This window comes from Pleurodeles waltl, chromosome 8 (assembly GCF_031143425.1).
Source record: "Pleurodeles waltl isolate 20211129_DDA chromosome 8, aPleWal1.hap1.20221129, whole genome shotgun sequence".
NCBI classification, from domain to species: domain Eukaryota; kingdom Metazoa; phylum Chordata; class Amphibia; order Caudata; family Salamandridae; genus Pleurodeles; species Pleurodeles waltl.
In genome coordinates this window covers 1,131,589,556-1,131,608,678 of record NC_090447.1, presented here as the reverse complement: position 1 = coordinate 1,131,608,678, position 19,123 = coordinate 1,131,589,556, and the positions used below count along the sequence as shown (strand labels likewise).

At 43.3% G+C, this 19,123-nt stretch overlaps 1 protein-coding gene across 1 annotated transcript in view; it reads right to left on the bottom strand.

Annotated features, from left to right (window-relative positions):
* The window catches only part of WBP4 (WW domain binding protein 4), a 386,635-nt gene that overhangs the window by 134,392 nt on the left and 233,120 nt on the right, over window positions 1-19,123 (bottom strand). Inside the window, exon 8 of the mRNA XM_069203523.1 lies at window positions 10,963-11,327. Coding sequence (XP_069059624.1) covers window positions 10,963-11,327 — 365 coding nt within the window. The remainder of the gene's footprint in view (window positions 1-10,962; window positions 11,328-19,123) is intronic.

The window sequence follows — 19,123 nt, the reverse complement described above, 5'->3', positions numbered from 1 at the left end:
ATTGTGGCATTCGGGGCAGAAGCGGAATGGGGTCCGTTCCATGAGCCTTGAAGACGCACGCGGTCGGGCCGACCAGGCCCCGCCGGGGAATGGAAGCCCTAAAGGGCTACCGGAGCTCTTCTTTTATTCGGTGTCGATCTGCTATAACTAACCCGATACCAAACGCAAACAATACAGTCGAGTTTTCCGAGATTTAACTAACTTTCCGAACCGAAACACGGAGCGAAGAGGAACACGTCCGAACCGGAAAGCGGAAAGAAAACAATCTAAGATGGAGTCGACGCCCATGCGCAATGGAGCCAAAAGGGGAGGAGTCCCTCGATCTCGTGAGTCGAAAAGACTTCTTCGAAGAAAAACCACTTGTAACACTCCGAGCCCAACACTAGATGGCGGGATATGCACAGCATGTGTATCTACAGCTACACATGCCATTGAACATATATATATATATATATATATTTATAAAATGTGCACAAAATGGGAGTTTCCACTAGGAAGGCATATAATATCGTGGAATAGGTCCTCTACTAGAAATAGAGTCCAGTGTGTTGATATATTTTTACAGCTATTTGTACATAATCTACCATCTTTTGTACGGGATAGTAAAGCCATTCTTAAACTGGACGATGTACAATGGCACCACAATAGTATAGTCTTTTGGGACCGCTGATGTAATTAGTTTAAATACCTGTATCAAGATGGAGAAAGGCATTCTAACATTATGTTACTTTTTATTAACACATAGGGTAAATAAACATATACACAAAAAAACGTATTTGCATGATTGGTCCTTGTTTCGACAAAAATAGAGGACAGTGAGGTCCTCTAGGTTTGCTCCCTTATAATGCCAATCGCTTTTTGAGAGGGAGCATGTCTAGGGTTCAGGTGCCAAACAACCGGTTGGGCATATCCTGTGCGGAGTCAGGTTTATAGATGACACATTTGTCATGTGGGCTGGAAGTGAAATTAGTCTGAAAAAAAAGTTATTTTCTATACCCAAATGAATACAATGCATATCTAAAAACGAAATACAGCACAGAGAGTTATGAGTATTTGCACTTCTTGACAATATATAGATGATGAACAAGTTTAGAGGCGCAGGTACCATAAAGAGAAAACGTGCAACAATCTACTATTTGCAACCAGTACCCGCATGAGCTCTACGGGTACTGCCATCCCATATTGTGAAATGGAGAGGGTTAGATGTAGCTGCAGTTCAGAGGCAAATTTCTTGCAAAATGTAAATGACATTAGGAAAAGCTATAGGGCCAAGGAGTACACCGGAGACTAGCAGAAAAAAGGTCGACAATAAAAAGAAAGGACACCTTTTATTAGCTACACATACCCTCCTAGCAGTAATTGCGCAATACAATGTTCAGAGTTATAAAATGTGTAACATCCTAAAGAAGTATTGGCCGAGTTCGAACAAATCAGCCACCTACAAAGCAGTAATCTCCAACAAACCTAAATAGTCTACCAAAGAGGTGTGACCATTAAGAATATTGTTTGTCCCAGTTACTTTACAATCAAAAATATTAATAAAAGACAGCACATGGTTGCCTAATAAACCTAATGGCCTTTTTTAAGTGTGTTAATTGTGACACAAGTCAATATGGTTACATAGGACCAATGAATTCAGCTACAATACAAAAGAACGCACAAGGCAAGGAAACACATTCACCATAATAGCACCTATACAGTATATGTGATAGGTTGTAAGTGCAATAAAAAAATGAATATTGGCAGTGTGAGCAGTGCGGTATAACGTAGGTTTCAGGAGCACGTAAGGGCCATTATGGAAGGAATTACTAAATATCCGCTGGTATCACATTTGCAGAAACTGTGCCTCAGTAAGGTTACTTTTTAGTTTCAGGCTATTGAGCAGACTGAATCTAACTTCAGGGGTGGAAACCGAGAACTGCACAAAGGCAAACTGAGGCTTTATGGATTTGTACATTGAGGTTTGTGAAATATAGACATCATACCCACAATAAAATCTATCACATTTAGTAATTGAGGTTGGTATAATACAGAGAGACAATGTGGTTAATCAACTGCATCTTTCTTGTGATGAGAATTATTAAAAGCAAATGTGTGTGTGTGTGTCTTATGCTGTCACATGTTATATTTTGGGAGTGGATGCATTGTGTGATTGTGAATCTATTTTTGAGATCAACTATATCAGTGAAAAGTTAGGACTAGATTAACAGTTTGGCAGATGGGGTTACTCTGTCACAAAAGCGATGAATATCCTGTCTGTCTACGGAGACGGGATATCCGCCACATTTGTGACAGATTAACCCATTCGCCAAACTCTAAATCAGGCCCTTATCTCCTTAAATGTATCAGTTTTAAGGCCTGAATTAATATTATTTGACCCGTTTGTAAGGATAGAATTCTAAGTTTGTTCTTTACCTTTTATTTCTTTATTTCTTGTTTTTTTTTTTAACACGTATTTTGCTATTTCAATATGGACCTTTCTTCTCATGCTCAGGATATAGCTACAGCTCATGATATTATGTACACAATAAATCTCAAGAGGGAGGAAATTACTGAAGTAAAGCAATCAACTTGAGTGCCTGAAATAATGATTGATTGGCCCAGCCCTACAACTATAGACGAAATCATGAATGTGTCTTGTGTTTATAGCAAATAGTAGATATTACTGTAAAAAATTAATGTGACTTTTGAAAATGGACGTATTCCTAATACCAATACTAAGGATATAACGTTTACGGGATAATTATTGGCATGATGCACATATATCTTCTGCATCTTCACATTCTCTTCCCTTAGAACGGCCTACTCCAATGTGGCGACTACAAGTCGTTTCCGCTTCGAGATTGTTTCTATCAGCCCTTGTTATTTCGAGGTATGAGAGTTTAAAAACATAATAATTGTTAGAATGTGCAAAATTGTATCATCATCATCATCTGCCATGATTTTCACAAAGTAGTTCCTTACTTGCCTTAGATGTGTCATTCTGATGTGGTGGCTGAGTGAAGGGTGTTGTATAGTCTTTTTCTTACCCAGATACCTCACAGTCCGTACCTTGTTTACATTTATACTTCATGCCAGTGAAATGTGACAACTACAAGTTATGACAGCCACAGAACTAGCTTTTTACATATTGCGATATGAGAAAAGCATTTAAGAACTTGCACAAATGCTGCTTACTGTAAATAGTGAGAAGTATGCATGTCTGTATGAGTATTTGTCATTCACCTGCAAGCTGGTGACTTGCACTAAACATGGAGCTACCATTTTTGGGGGGATTATTTGTTTTTTTTAATTTATTTTATGCGTTTTTTTATTTATCCTTGATATTAGTGGACTTAAGTATTTTGTAAGCATTTAATGAATTAAGATGATATGCTGGAATGGGTAACAGAAGAATGTGGTGTCGAAATAGGATGCTGAGATACCTGTTCCCACATTTGTACTTTCCTATGTATACATAATGCTCCATTCTAATATGGTGGCTACTTGCTATGCCCACCACCGACTCGCATTTTAATTCCTTTTATTTTAGTAACATTAAAATTAGTTTAAGGTTTTTGTTCCCTGTCAGCAGTGATAGTAGCCTTTATCTTGTTAAAAATGGCATACAGGTTTCCTGCAATTGTGTGGCTACACACAAATATTTGTGGAATCAATAAAAGATAATACAACTTGGATCTGTAATTATTGACTATAATAATTGGATCGGCTGCTTTTACTGACCTGCACAGCATTCTTGTATAGTGTGCTGAGCATAATTTGGTATTTTAACATTGATCAACATGAACTACCGGATATTTGGTGGCAAAGGAATCTAGAAAACAATAGATACATGTTCTATTTTCTCTGCACAAGATGCAGAGTCAAGCATGGCCTATTGGCTACTAACAGAGGATATCTGTAACTGGATATCCAGTGGTGGGATCCAGCTTTGCACATTATTAGATCACTCTCTGGTGCTCAGTCATTCACTTCCCTGACAGGCCGATCAAAGTAGGATCTGGAGACTCTCCCATAAGGGGCAATAACAGACACTGCATACATGTGTAAGAAGCTGTGAATTAATACTTTCACCTGAATGCTAATTCAGTGTTTAGCTCGGGCACTGTTTGGCAGGAATTTAAACCCTATATTAGGGGTATCGTATAACTATACCAGTGATAGTGAGCTTTAAAAACACGTAACTGTTAAAAATCACACCATACCTCTCGGGAGGTAACTCAAATTAAAAAGGATAATGGAACACACCGCAGGAACACGCATGATATTCTGACAGCATTCACTGGGTATTACACTCTGCTATATACATTCTGAACCAGTACATCTGCAGCAGTGATTATTGAGTACCTCGCTAAGATTGCTTATGTTTGGTAGGACCGGCGCAACCCTTAATATTACCGGCGGTAGTGAGCCCAAGATCCTGGCCAAGATTTTGGCCAATCACCTTTCGTGGGTGAGCCACACGTTAATAAATCCTGATCAAGGCGGATTTATGCCACACAGATCAACACAGCACAATGTATGCATAGTTCATAAAGGTATCACAATGTCTCATAGATTAAAGGGTCCCCTGGTGCTATTTCTGCCTTAAACAAGGTATTTGACAGGCTCCACTGGGCCAATCTGTCTGCCCTTCTTCAGCTTCTGAACTTCGGGCCCTCCCTCCCGTCATATGTCTGACTTCCGTCCCCTAATGTAACTGTCAGAGTGCGGGTTTATTGGGTCCTGTCTTCTCCCATCTAAATTAACCGAGGGACTTGTCAGGGTTATCCTCTGCCCCCTTTTCTGTTCGCCCTGGCTATTGAGCCACTGAGGTAGTGGCTTTGCCTTGGTACACAGGCATCCAGAGAACTCCTGACGCAGAGGACAAGGTGTTGATCTACATAGACAATCTCCTTCTCTATCGGTCTAATCCAGCAGTGTATGGTCAGAGGGTTCTACAAATCTTCAGACTTCAGTCTTCATTCAGAACTTAAATGTGAACTGGAAGAAATCACTCGTTTTTCCTTTAGCTGGGTCTCAGTTGTTGAGAGCAGGGCTACAGATTCTTATATTCTAGTGGCCCTCCACATCTTTAAATAGTTAGGCGTGCACACATTCCTCCATCCCAGTGCACATCAAATAACACAGATGCTGGAAACTTTACAACAGAGCACCTCCCACTGGAACCCATTACAACTTTTACTCATGGGCAGTGTCACGCTAAACAAAATGGTAGTACATCCGTGCATGCTCTACATGCTCCAAAACTACTCTTACCCCCTCACTCAAAGTTTATTCACCAACTTAACTGCCACTCTACCTGCCTTCCTTTGGCAGAACCATAGAGCTGTCCACTTTCTTGTACCTAATGAATGACTATTCAAACCAGTAGGAGATCCAGGGTAATAGGGTCGAGCTCTGGACCCTGAAGGATATGCATCTTTGGGGGTTACTGGGTTTTAATGGAGCGCATCTGCTGATAACTGCTGGGGGTTGTTGTATCCTTTGACCCACATACAGTGATTCTCAATATCATGGAGGACAGTGGTCTGACAATACCAGAGGATATTCTTAAGCACTGCCCTAATAATTGCTAAATCTGATATAGCGCAAAGCTAGAGTTCCTCAATTGTCCCAAGTATAGAGAAATGGAAACAAGGCCTAGATGACTCCTGGCTACTTGAAAAAACGATATACAAGGTCAGAGGTTGCCCTCACAAACATTGGGGAGGTATTGGATAACTGGGTCCAATGTGGCTTCCTCTATTAATATGTCATTGTTCAGTTATTCATCTCTGTAATAATGTATAGTTTACACAAGCCATGACTATAATATGTTTCCTTATGTGGGGAGGAGGGGAAAGACCTTTTTCTTTTAATTTGTTACTGTTTGTTCAAGACTAACTACACCACAACAACACTGCTTGACAGAAATTACTGCCTCCTATTGCCTGTAATGCTTACAGCCTGTCAGCTGTCTATGTTAAAAATAAACAAAAACATTAGCAGAGGTAAAACGTTCCATAAAAATCAGGGTTGGGCGTAGATTCCCAGAAAAGCAGTGGCTTAACAGCAGAATTCTACAAAAAGTAAAAAGCACATTGTAATTCTTCTGCTGTGCAAGGTGCATGTAACTGTGCTCCTGAAACCCAGTAACCAGCCCTTCCCAACTCACTCATACAAGCCCCTCTCATTCAAACATGGACAATAAAATTGTACCCAACGTTAAAGACTGAAGACATCTGGCCTATTTGTCGTATATGATGGGTATGATAGTCTTAGATCAGGCCTAGGAAGGGGCATAACCTGCATGATTCAGGTTGTGTAACTCAAATGACAAAGAATTACAATATAAAATATGAAAAATACATCTCACAGAGAAAAAATGACCCTAAAGATCCACTCAGTTAAAAGTTCAACTAGAAAATGTCATTCTGAGTTATTTTCCGGTTGTTCACATTCAGATTTGAAGTTCTGCATTTAAAAATTACCCGAACGCTCTGCTCGGGTAAAAAAAAAAAAATCTATGTGAAATGTTTGCTGACCAGCTACATTAGAGGAACTGTCACCCGCGTTCAAAACACAGCTGTACGAGTTCAGATTTGTAGCTTCGTGCTCACAAATCTCCCGCATGGTCTGCTCAGTTAAAATATCTACCTGAAATGCTGCTTGTATTAAAAGAATTACCCAAACAGTACACCTTGCATTAACATTCCTCCCTGAAATTAAACAATGTGGAGTAATGGCGTAATCTCAAATTTTTCATAGATTTTATTATGTGAAATTACCCAAAATTATGTAAATTACTCCGGTGCTATTAAAATTTCGCCTAAGTCTAATCAGGCCAAGTTTGTACCTAGGTAATCCACTGCACAAAACTGTAAAAGCTTTCCCTAATACATCAAATCAATCTCAATTTACCTACAGTGGCAGTGTTTGTAAACTCAGGAAAAACATTTGATTCACTGATACTGCACTTCATTTGAGTCTACCCAAAAAAAACTCACTTTTCCACAAAAGAGATTGGCACTCTGACAGCAGTTGCAATAACAAAAACCATCGTTATTGAATGAGGAACTGACAACGCGCTTCACCTGCTGCTTTGGTCCTTCTGCCGTGCCATATCTTTCTACTCGTTTAATACACCCGATGCGACTCAGGAAAAAAAAGAGCATAAAAATAAAGGAAGGACAACTCCACGAATGCATCTACCGCCACCATCTTGGAAGGATTCAATATATTCGTATTGATTTAAACATCATCGTAATTGATTTCATTATTCTCCAGGTATCTTAAATAATCAAGCAGTGATCTATATTTTTTTTCTCTCACTAATGCGAGATGCGTCTACTGTTTCATTCTTCACATGTCAACTTATTCACAATCTTTATACTCAATAGTAACCATTCTATCAAAATATTTCCTTATTATACCCTAAGTCACTTGTCTTACTGCATAAAACATACATTATTCATCCATTTTATCTCTCGTCAGTGACCATTTGCCTTAATCGCAGCTTTCACCACCTCCACAAAATAGACTTCATGGATTCTATTAAGGGACACAAAACCCACTTGGGAAAAAACATACAGAATCGTATTTGGAACATACTGAGTTCATTTTGTGGAGCTGGTGAAAGCAGAGATTCAGGCAAATGGTCACTCACATGACAGGCCCACCAATGACTCCATCTCCAATAACAGCTCTACTAGGCCACTTGAAGGAGCCCCTGGATTCAATACACAGTAGCCTAACATCTTGTTAAGAGGACTGTGACTATTAGTTGAGGACTTGGCCTGACACCCACAGTAAAAGACTGGGTGAAGGACTTAATGCGTTGTAATAATAGCAAGACACTTAATGTCACACAACACCCACATGTATTGTACTCTAAAGGTATCTGGGACCCACTGGGTAGCCTGTATGGAAAGTAATGTTACAACAGGAACAGCACTCATGATTCAACTGGCCCTGATACACAAAAGGAAATGCTTATAAATTTAAATGAGACCCTTAAAATAGACCGAGAGGTTGGAAGCTAATGAATGACAAAACAAGAAATTGAACTGTGTGCTTGATTATCTATACAGCAATACGGTAGCTGATAGGTATGCAGATATGCTGTTTGATCCCGTTGATGAACGATGTTGACATCTCATTGATTGGTTGACCGGTCTTGGTTCATTTGAAGATGACTGAGTAGTCTGATTTGCATGTGGAACGTCCTGTCAGATGTCGGGCAGACAAGTGATGTCATTGTGATGTGTGGGTAGCTCTGGACTTGCACAGCTCACGGTTTCTTTGAGACTCAGCAGTACGCCTCACATAGGAGGTTTCACAGCCTTTGTGAATGAAGCTGTGCCATGCTGGATGGCTCAGTGTGAGGGTTTCCCAGGTGGCGGGGTTGATCTTGAGGGATTTCAGGGAGGCCTTCAGCGTGTCCCTGAACCGCTTCTTTTGTCGTCCAAGGGAGCGCTTTTACTGAGTGAGTTCTTTGTAGGAGTTGTGCTCGTTAGACAGTCTGACAACATGCCCAGCACATCTGGTCGGGGCTTTCATCATCAGCGTATGAACTGACAGCAGACTGTCTCTGTAAAGGGCTTCAGTATCCAACACTTTGTCCTGCCATCTGATTCTCAGAAGCTTGCACAGACAAGACATGCAGTAAGTGACTGTGCCATCATGTATGACTCCAGAAGACAGCCTTACTCTAGTCAGTATACCATGGCTGGCAGGGATCCTACATAATCGGTTGAACAAAAACAAAACTTAGGGTGACACGGATTATCATTGGCTAATGGAGTGCGTGCACGCTACTGGACAACATCACAGCAGACAGACTGGAGCGAAGATCAGCAGTTGACACCAGATAGCTCGCACACTACAACACTGACATTGTAGCCCCAATGACACTGCAGCCCTTAGCAAACCTCGCCCTGCTGATAAAGGGCAGTTGTCAGAATCAAGCAGTGGCTATGCACTCTTCTGGAGTGGCCGCAGGAGTGTAGAGCGACGCTAATCAGGAGTTGGCTTTGCCATCAAAAATCGTCTTGCTTGGAAAACTGTTTGTCTCGTCAAGGGTGTCAATGACCGACTGATTGATAACAATGCAGCTCCCGCTTCAAAATGTAAGACAAGCCACTTAGATCAGGGCATATGCTCCCACAATGCAAATATACTACATGTAACAAAGGCATACTATATATATATGTATATATATATATATATATATATATACACATATATATACATATATATACATATATATACATACATACACACCAGGCACTTTCAGACTCTATGAACAGTATGCAAAATTGGGATGTCATTTAAATTTTGATCTTCGCTCACTAGTGTAGCCTTCGACACCTAACACATGAATTTAACAAGCTTTAAAGCCACAGATGCAATTTGATGTATTAAATGCAAACCTTGAAGTTAAAAATAAACCCATTTTTAATTTGGCTGCAATATGGAAATGGAGTCCCAGATTGAGCCTTCTTGAATGAGAAGCACTTTACTGCACTCCAGTGGGGTGGGGAGAGCTTACATCTGGGTTTAACACATATTCCACTTGATGAGGGTTTTTTCAGTTTATTTGTTTAGGAAATCTTTTGAGCTGAAGCAGAGAACCAGATCATCAACACAGAATGGTGAAACACTATTCCCATTTCTTCTACGTAGTATTATTTGACAATTATTATTTTAGCCCATATCACTAGAGTGCGTTTACTGAACAACTCTAATTAAGTTGAATTTAGAAGGAATAACCACCGCATGTATTTAAATAAGCATTAGCAATGCCAATAGGCCATGCCTTTGGGATTTACTGAGTGACATTGGTTTTTAGCCTCGCTCATTCAGCACACTCAGTGCTGTGCAGAATGGCTAAATAATTCACAGAATTGGAATGACATTAAAAAAAATAGGTAGTGAAAAAGCATTTTAATTTTCAAACCCTGGTGGTGGTAGCAATGTAGAGGGCGTGAGTGGTGTGAAGAATTACAAAGGGTTGATGAATCAACACGGAGAACAATTGTAGGGAAACAACATAGAGGGCAAGGATGATAGGCAGCAACACAGAGGTCATGGGTGGGGGGATACAAAGGGTGTGAGAGCAAAATTAAGCAGGCAGGTGAAATGTAGGTGAGAAAACACGGGAGGAGAAGTACACAAGGGCAAGTGCAAAATAGAGGAAAGAGGGGAGGTGGTGAGCTCCTGGGTGACAGAGCAACACGGAGTGTGGCCGGGGGATAGAAGTACACAAAGGAGACAACAGAAAAACACCTTAACTTTCAAGGAGTGCTTCACCCAAAAGAAAACAAAAACTGTGCTTGAAAAGCAGGCTAAGGAAGGACACACGTAATGCATTTAAGATCCAGAGAGGGGAAAAGAACAAAAAGAGGAAACCCTACACAAGCTAACAAATAAAAAAAAAACAAGCACAACAGTGAATCAATGCCCACTGTAACTCACAATAGGTCTTTTTGCCTAAAGACAGCTTGCGCTGTCTGGTGGGCGTGACCGTAAAAAAATAATGGATTGGACACACTCCTAAAACCGGTCTGCAGTTGCATAACTTGTGGATATATATTACAGGTTGTGGACAACCACTAAAGCATTTGACAGCACTTTCCATACTGCTACAACGGGATGCCTCCATTTCAAGAAATTACTTGAACAAAATAAAACAATGTAAACCAAACAAACTGGCATGATACAAGAAGCAAACTAATCAATCTTAAAGATTTTTATAGCGTATGGACTTTAAAAAATGTTGACATACCTTTGAAGGTGGTACAAGGAGGTTAATGTCGTAATGTCTTGCTAGTGAACAGTAAAAGTGTTATTCTAATAGGTGGTGTTGTGTTATTACATCTTACCAATATGAGGCAGCCTGTTAACTGGGTCCGGAAAAAAAATATTAAAAAAGAAAAAAAAGGGGTGTAGCGTGCCCCCCAATTTATGTACGTTTAATTACAGAAAACATATTTTTAAAGTGTGTGTAGTTTCTTTTGCATGTACAACAATGGCTAAAACATTAGCACTTGCCACATGTTCAGGTCCTTCTGGAGCAGATTCTGATTCGTCAGTTTCCAAGCCTTGTTTTGATCCGTCTTCGATGTCCAAGTTAGATTCCCTGGATGCTGTTTCTGTAGACTCTGTGCATTCAGATTCCTTGGATGTTGTTACTGCAGTCTCTGTGGATTCAGACTCTGTGGTCACAGTTGCTGTACCCTCTGCTGGTTCAAATTCCGTCGTGGTAGTTTCTGTGCACGCTACTGAAACGTCAGTGGGAGTTGTGATGCAAGGAACAAAGTCTTCGGGCTTCTCCCACGTGGATTCTAGAAGAGACAATTTAGTAGCATTTTTCGTTTCCACAAACACTTTCTAAGCCGTGCTGTGCCAACTTTCAAATCTGTGAGTGTATAAAAGATTTACCCTCCAAAACCGCCACAACAGCTAGTCAAAACAAAGATTTTAGAAAACGTCTGACGTGTAAATTTCTTGATCAATTTTTTATAATGCATTAATTTTGACAATAACAGAGTTCTGGGCCTCCAACTTTAAGTTCCACCCCTCAGCCCACACATTTTCTGATGCTTCAGTATAATCAATCCGATATTTGCTCCTTCTTAATTTGAAAGAAAATACACAAGATATATAAATCTGCATCGTATTCTTTATACAAAGTACTGTCATGTTCTGTTAATAATGTGTGTATTTGACTAGTATTTTATTCCTATCAATGGCTATCTCGTAGCACTAAGCTGGGACAGGACAGCTAGAAAAACGAGACTTCTTGAGCTGAAACTTTTTTTGACCTATCATTTTCAATGAATTAACGTCTTGATATTGAATTAGCAGCAAGTTCAGAAATGAAAGTTAAAACCATGTCAATCCTTTGTACAAAATAAATATAGAGAAAAAGTCTGGTATTAAAACTCATTTTCGCAGGTATTTCCTTGTTTATTATTTGGCACCACTGGTATAAATAGAGCTATTGCTGTGATGTACTGTCATGCTGCACAAAATGCTGGTGGTTTTCAACTAAATAAGCCACCAAGGGCACATTTTCAGCAGATAATCTGTCCAAGAGGTCAAACTCCAATCCAAAAACCTCGGGCACATTATTTACGTTGTGAAATATCCCCAAGTCTAAGGCAAATGTACAAATATGCAACACTGTGGCAATATATCATGCAGAAGATTGTCATGGGCACTGCCAGTGACACTGGAAGGTACGGCACCAGCAAAGTATTAGGCACTGCTCACAACCTCACGTTGGTTCCACATGTTTTTCCACAACAAGGAAACGAAATCAGCATTGGCAAAGCCAATAGGGCTCGTCTATGGGATGGCTGTTAGCTTTGTCAGTTTCTTTTAGCCATGCTGTAGAGCAGTGTGACTGCTGTGCAGCATTCCTTAAAGTTAGGGAAAAGAAGTTACTTACCTTCGATAAAGCTCTTTCTGCTGGATACAATAGCTACCTATGGATTCCACACCTTATGAATTCAACCTTGCGGCAGCATCAGACGCAAAATCTTCTTCCCAGCTCTCCACGTCGACGAGGACGTCACAATTGCAAGGCTCCACGCGACTCCGTCTGACGTCACTGTGCCAATAAGAGGTCCTCACTGGCGTGCTGACGTCAGTTTCACCCATTTTTTTTTACATACCTTTGAGGCGAACAGGTGAAAACTGACTCCAAAATAACTATACACAAAATCTTCATGATACAACAAAATCAAAACCATTATATATATATATATATATATATATATATATATATATATATATATATACACACACAGGAAAAATATCAATATATACATATATCTATACAACCACATAACCTAGTGCAACCAGAAAGGCAATGGGGAGGGGCGGGTGGGACTGTGAGGAATCCACAGGTAGCTATTGTATCCACCAGAAAAACCGTTACCGAAGATAAGTAACTTGTTCTTCTGATGGATACAACTACCTGTGGATTCCTCACCTTATGAATAGAGTCCCAAAGCAGTACCAAACTCGGAGGTGGGTGCCTGTCTGATTACACCAAGAAATCCTGCAACACAGATTGTGCAAAATGGACGTCCCTCTTTACCTCAGAGTCCAAGCAATAATGCTTTGCGAAGGTGTGGAGGGACCCCCAAATTGCTACCTTGCAAAAATCCACCACCTGAACCCCCCTTGCCAGGGCCGAAGTAGCGGACTTAGCCCTGGTGGTATGGGCTCCGATACCCTCAGGGGGAACCTTTTTCGCCAACGAGTAGCAGATCTTAATACAAAGAATAACCCACCTGGAGATTGTTGTTTTATGGACTGCTCTGCCCTTCCTCTGTCCAATATACCCCACGAACAGCTGATCTTCCAGCCGAAAGTCTTTCGTCCTTTCAATGTAAAAATTAAGCGCCCCCTTAGGGTCCAAGCATTGGACCCTTTCTTCCTCCTTCGAGGGGTGAGGAGGGTAGAAAGATGGGTAATAGTCTGCCCTATATGAAAAGGAGTGACAACATTTGGCAGGAAAGCCACCCTGGTTTTCAACACCACTTTATCTGGGAAAAACAAGGTAAAGGGGGGTTTAACAGAAAGAGCTTGAAGCTCACTAGACCCGCCTAGCCGAGGTTATGGCAACAAGAAAAACTTTTATAAGCAATAAAAACCTTAACGGGCAAGAGTGCATGGGCTCAAATGGTGACCCCATTAAAAAGGTTATAACAAGATTTAGGTCCCACTGAGGCACATGAAAGGGAGTGGGAGTAAACTTATTAAGTAAACCCTTAAGAAACCTAACCACAATAGGTGATTTAAATAATGATGGCTGATCCGGGAGGCAAAGAAAGGCTGTCAGAGCAGCTAAATAACCCTTAACCGTAGCCACTGAACAACCCTTCTTTGCTAAGTCCAAAGCAAATAATTAAATATCAGAAAAGTGGGCCTTCAAAGGATCAATTTGCTTTTCTCTACACCAAGCCACAAATTTTGCCCACCTGCTGGCATAAACTGACTTAGTGGAGTGTCGCATGGCCGATAAAATAACATCCACTACATTTGGTGGGAGAGAAAAGGAACTCAGGTTGCCAGGTTCAATCTCCAGGCATGAAGGTGCAGGCTCCGGAGGTGGGGGTGTAGAACCTGCGACTGCGAGAGGAGGTCTGCCCTGAGAGGGAGACGGAGCGGAGGGCACAGTGAATGTTGGAGAAGGTCCGTGTACCACACCCGTCTTGGCCAATCCAGGGCTATCAAAACAACCTGAGCCCGATCCTGGCGAATCTTCCTCAGAACTCGAGGAATCAAGGGTATGGGGGGGAAACGCATAAAGCAACTGATTGCACCAAGTGATCTGAAACACATCCCCCAACACTCCCTGCACCAGGTACTGGAGGCTGCAGAATGACGGGCAGTGTGCGTTCTCCCGAGTGGCAAACAGATCTATCACTGGAGAACCCCACATCTGAAAGATGTGCGGGACCAGATCCGGATGGAGACACCACTCGTGATCGGCCGAAAGATGCCGACAGAGAGTCCGCACGCACGTTGAGCACCCCGGCCAGATGATTTGCTATCAAGCAAATCCGATGGTCCTGAAGCTTCTTTGCAGAGAAGATTCAACCCTACTCCTCCCTGCTTGTTTATATACCACATCGCGGTAGTGTTGTCCATCAGGACCTGAACTGACTGACCGCGAAGGGACGGGAGGAAGGCCTTGAGAGCCAGACGTATCGCCCGCAATTCCAACAGATTGATATGAAAAGCCTGTTCCACTGGAGACCAACAACCCTTCATCTCTAGGTCCCCCAAATGAGCTCCCCACCCTAGAGTGGAAGCATCAGTCATGACCGTGGCCACTGGAGGCGGCAGTGAAAATGGCCTTCCTTGAGAAAGGTTGCCGTCCGCAGCCCACCATTGTAAATCCGCTGAAGTGTCTCTGGAGATCGTTATCGACTCCGAGATCCGCTTTGTGTTGAAACCACTGCCTGCGGAGGCACCACTGTAGAGCCCTCATGTGCCAATGTGCATGAGTGACCAACAGAATGCAAGAAGCGAACAGACCGAGCAGGTGTAAGACCATGAGGACTGGAACAACCGCTCCATTTTGAAACACTGGAATCAATGCCTGAATATCCTGGATCCGCTGAGGATAGGCCCGATTCAATGTTGAATCCAGTACTGCCCCTATGAACAGGAGGCGTTGAGAGGGCTCCAGGTGAGATTTGGGTACATTTATCAAAAAACCCAGCCTGAACAACATCTGAGTTATCATCAGCAAGTGACGCAACACAAACTCTGGAGACTTGGCTTTGATCAACCAATCATCCAGGTAAGGGAAGAACGAAATCCCCTTCCTTCTGAGACTCGCTGCCACCACTGCCATCACCTTTGTGAAGACTTGAGGTGCTGAAGTAAGACCAAATAGAAGGACCGCAAACTGGTAGTGTTGCGACCTCACCACAAACCAGAGATACTTCCTGTGCGACTTGAGTATAGGGATATGAAAGTACACATCCTGCAAGACGACAGACACCATCCAATCCTCTTTGTTCAACGCCAGAAGTAACTGCGCTAGAGTCAGCATCTTAAATTTCTCCTGTTTGAGGAACCAATTCAACATCCTCAGGTCTAGGATTGGTCTCAAACAACCGTCCTTCTTGGGGATCAGGAAGTATCTTGAATAACAACCCTGCCCCCTTTCCTGCTCTGGAACCTGCTCCACCATACCTTTTGACAATAGGGTCGGAACCTCCTACTGTAACAACAGGAGATGGTCTTCTGAACAAAACCAGGGACGGGGAGGGATGGGAGGAGGAAAATCCTGAAAAGGGAGATCATATCCTTTTCTCACAATATTTAGAACCCATGAGTCTGATGTAACTAACTCCCACTCATGGAAAAAAAGACGTAATCTTCCCCCTACAGGAGAAGTATGGTCGATAAAGGGGAGTAAACTAGGGCTGCTTCCCTTGCTGTTGTCCTCCTGAGGAAGAGGATGACGTAGGGTGCTGTTGGGAGGCCCCTCTTGTCCTAACCCTCCCCCACCCTCTAAATGACCGAAATGGGAGGCTGGTAGGCTGCTGGACCGAGGACTGGAGTCTCCCTTGATAAGCTGCTCCATGCCCAAACCCCCTGAACCTCTGAAAGGACCTAAAAGGGGTAGCAGAGAAGGCTTGTAATCCCAAAGACTTCGCCCGTGGCCCAGCTATCTTTAAAGCGCTCTAGGGCACAGTCCACTTTACCTCCAAACAGTTTTTCCCCGTCAAAAGGAAAATCCAACAAAGTGGTCTGTACATCTGAAGAAAACCCAGAGGACCTCAACCAAGCGTGCCTCCTGGTAGCAATAGATGTACCCATTGCCCTGGCCACCGAGTCCGTAGAGTCCAGGCCAGACTGGATTATTTGTTTCGCCGCAGCCTACGCATCAGACAGGAGTTCTCCAAATGGTCTCTGTACATCTTGCGGCAGGTCAGGAACCATGGCCTACGCGGAGTCCATAAGGGCGTGGACATATCTACCCAGCACACAGGTAGCGTCTGCAGCCTTGAGAGCCATGCTACAATATGAGAAAGTCTTCTTTGCGGATTGCTCCATCCGCTTGGATTCCCTGTCTGATGGAACCACAGGGAAGGAGCCTGGAGCAGACCATGTAGAGCAAGAGGCCTGAACCACCAAACTCTCTGGGGTAGGATGTCGTGATAAATACCCCGGATCACCAGGTGCTGCTCTATATCTCCTTGCCACAGCTCTATTCACAGCAGGTGACGATAAAGACTTCCTCCAAAGTTCTAATATGGGCTCCGCAAGAGCCTCGTTGAATGGAAGCAAAAGGTCTGCAGGAACCGAAGAAGGATCCTGATCACTGTATGAAAAGAAGCTGCCTCCTCAGTAAATTCCCCCGGTGAAGACAAGTCCCATTCCGGGGAAGTATCCAGTCCACTGGCCGACTCCAGGCCTTGATACTCTCCCCCAAGGGCTTGATAATCTCTCCTTCCTCCAACAACTGCCTTTGATACTCTTCCTCCTCTAAGAGCCGCTAAGTCTTCCTGCGTGACCTCAATCGAGCTTCCGGCATCGACATGGAATTTGCCGACATCTAAGACACCGGCTTCAACACCTGACGTGGAACAGGAGAGGAAGCTTGACTCAGTTCGAATCCATCACTCGGATCTGGCGCCGAGGATGCTCACGGCTCCACCAACAGCGTCAGCTGACGGGGTGATGAAATCAGCGCCATAGATCTAGAAGGCGACATCATGGGATCCACAAGGCCTTGAGGTGATGTCATTGGCGCCGGTCAGGTACTCTCAGCCGGATAGAATGGCATAAACGGTACCGCCTTGTACGGAGCAGGGGAGCCCAAGGAAAATGCCAATGGACCTGTGGGACCGACTGGTGCACCAGCAGGGGCCATCGCATTGAACATAGTGAACATGGCATTCAAAAATGCTGCCGGATCCGCTCCCGGAGCTGGGAAAGCAGGATACCTCTGGTCTCCCTGATGCACTTGTGCTTGCTGAACCTCGAACTCCTGAGCAGCAAGTGAAAATTGAGGACTGTGCGGAGGCACCACATCCTCAAAGACAGACTGCGCCGGAGAAGCCTTATGGCTCTGGGGTTGAGGAGTCACCATCTGACTCACCTCCCACGTCGCTGACGACATGGAGATCTCGATCGGCTCCAAGCTGAACGATGCCGGGAGTCATGATGGTGCAGTTTCTTAAGCTTCTTCGAAGAAGCATGGGAAGATCTACGATGGCTCCTATAACTTCGCCTTAGCCAAAAAGAGTTTGGCTCCCTTTCCTTTAACGCCTTTGGATTCATGCTCTGGCAAGACACTCACTCCTCGACGTCATGCTCAGAGCTAAGGCACCAAAGACAATCTACATTAGGGTCACTGACCGACATGCGACCCCGCACTCTCTGCATGGCTTGAAACCGGACTTCCAAGGGGGAGACATTGTAACTAACAATTCTGCTAGCAATAAAACGAAACAGAAGCGAGAGCTGGGAGAAAACAGTTAGCGGCGAAGGCACGGAAAAAAGGGAACTGACATCAGCATGCCGGCAAGGACCTCTTATTGGCACAGTGACGTCAGACGGAGTTGCGTGGAGCCGTGCAATTGTGACGTCAACGTGGAGAGCTGGAAGGAAGATTTTCCGTCGGATGCTGGCACAAGGGTGAATTCATAAGATGAGGAATCCACAGGTAGTTTTGTATCCATCAGCTGATTGGGAGAGGCAGTGTTCAGTTTTCGTTGTATGGGAGTTGAACTGAAGTTGGCTGTGTTGGTCTCACAGGAAGACAGCACTAACAAGGTCCTGCAAAGCAGGGAGCACATCGCCGTTTGCATCTTTGTAACATCTTGAAATCCGTTGGCATGAACTTTGGGTGTTTTTTTCTGGTGAGACAGAAGGGGCAATCAAGAAGGAAGGGACATACAAGCAACAACACAGAAGGAGGGTATGGGGCAAGCAACACTGTGTGAGGGAGTGGTAGGAAGGGGTGCAAGTTAAAGAAAAAAAGCACCTCTGAGAGCAGTTAGCAGTAAAAAGACAAAGGAAGTAATTCTTGGGCCATGCCCCAGGGTGGGATAAACACACAAAAAAGAAGAGAAGTTGCACTACCTGATCAAGAATAAGAAAAGGTAATGAGTGACTATGAAGCCAACCAATGGTAAGCAATGGGTGGGCTTTACAACTACTGTAAACAAAATGTCTTGCAAGCGAAAGTGTCTGCACTCTCAGGCAAGACCTAAAGTACAGAATGAGAGGGTGGATTGCACAGAGACGACAAACTGTCAAAGAGGCAAAGGTTCCCGACAAACATACTCAAGGACATAAAACAACAGACAGTGCCCTCAAAACAATTATGGGCGCTAAGGTGAAGGCAGGAGAGCGGTTAAGGAAGGGGCGGGGGCATGTCCATGTGGCTTGAGAGGAAACATCCTTTATTGGGGTTGGGTAGAGGTAAAGGGAGCTGAAGGTGATTTTATGGTTCAGGGATGGGGAGAGGTAAAGGGAAGTGAGGGTGACCTGAGGGCTCATGGGTGAGTAGAGGTAGAAGGCGGTGAAGGTGACTTGAGGACTGTAAATAGGTAGAGGGGGCCCAGGGGTTCTGGGTATAGGTAAAGGGAAGTAAGGG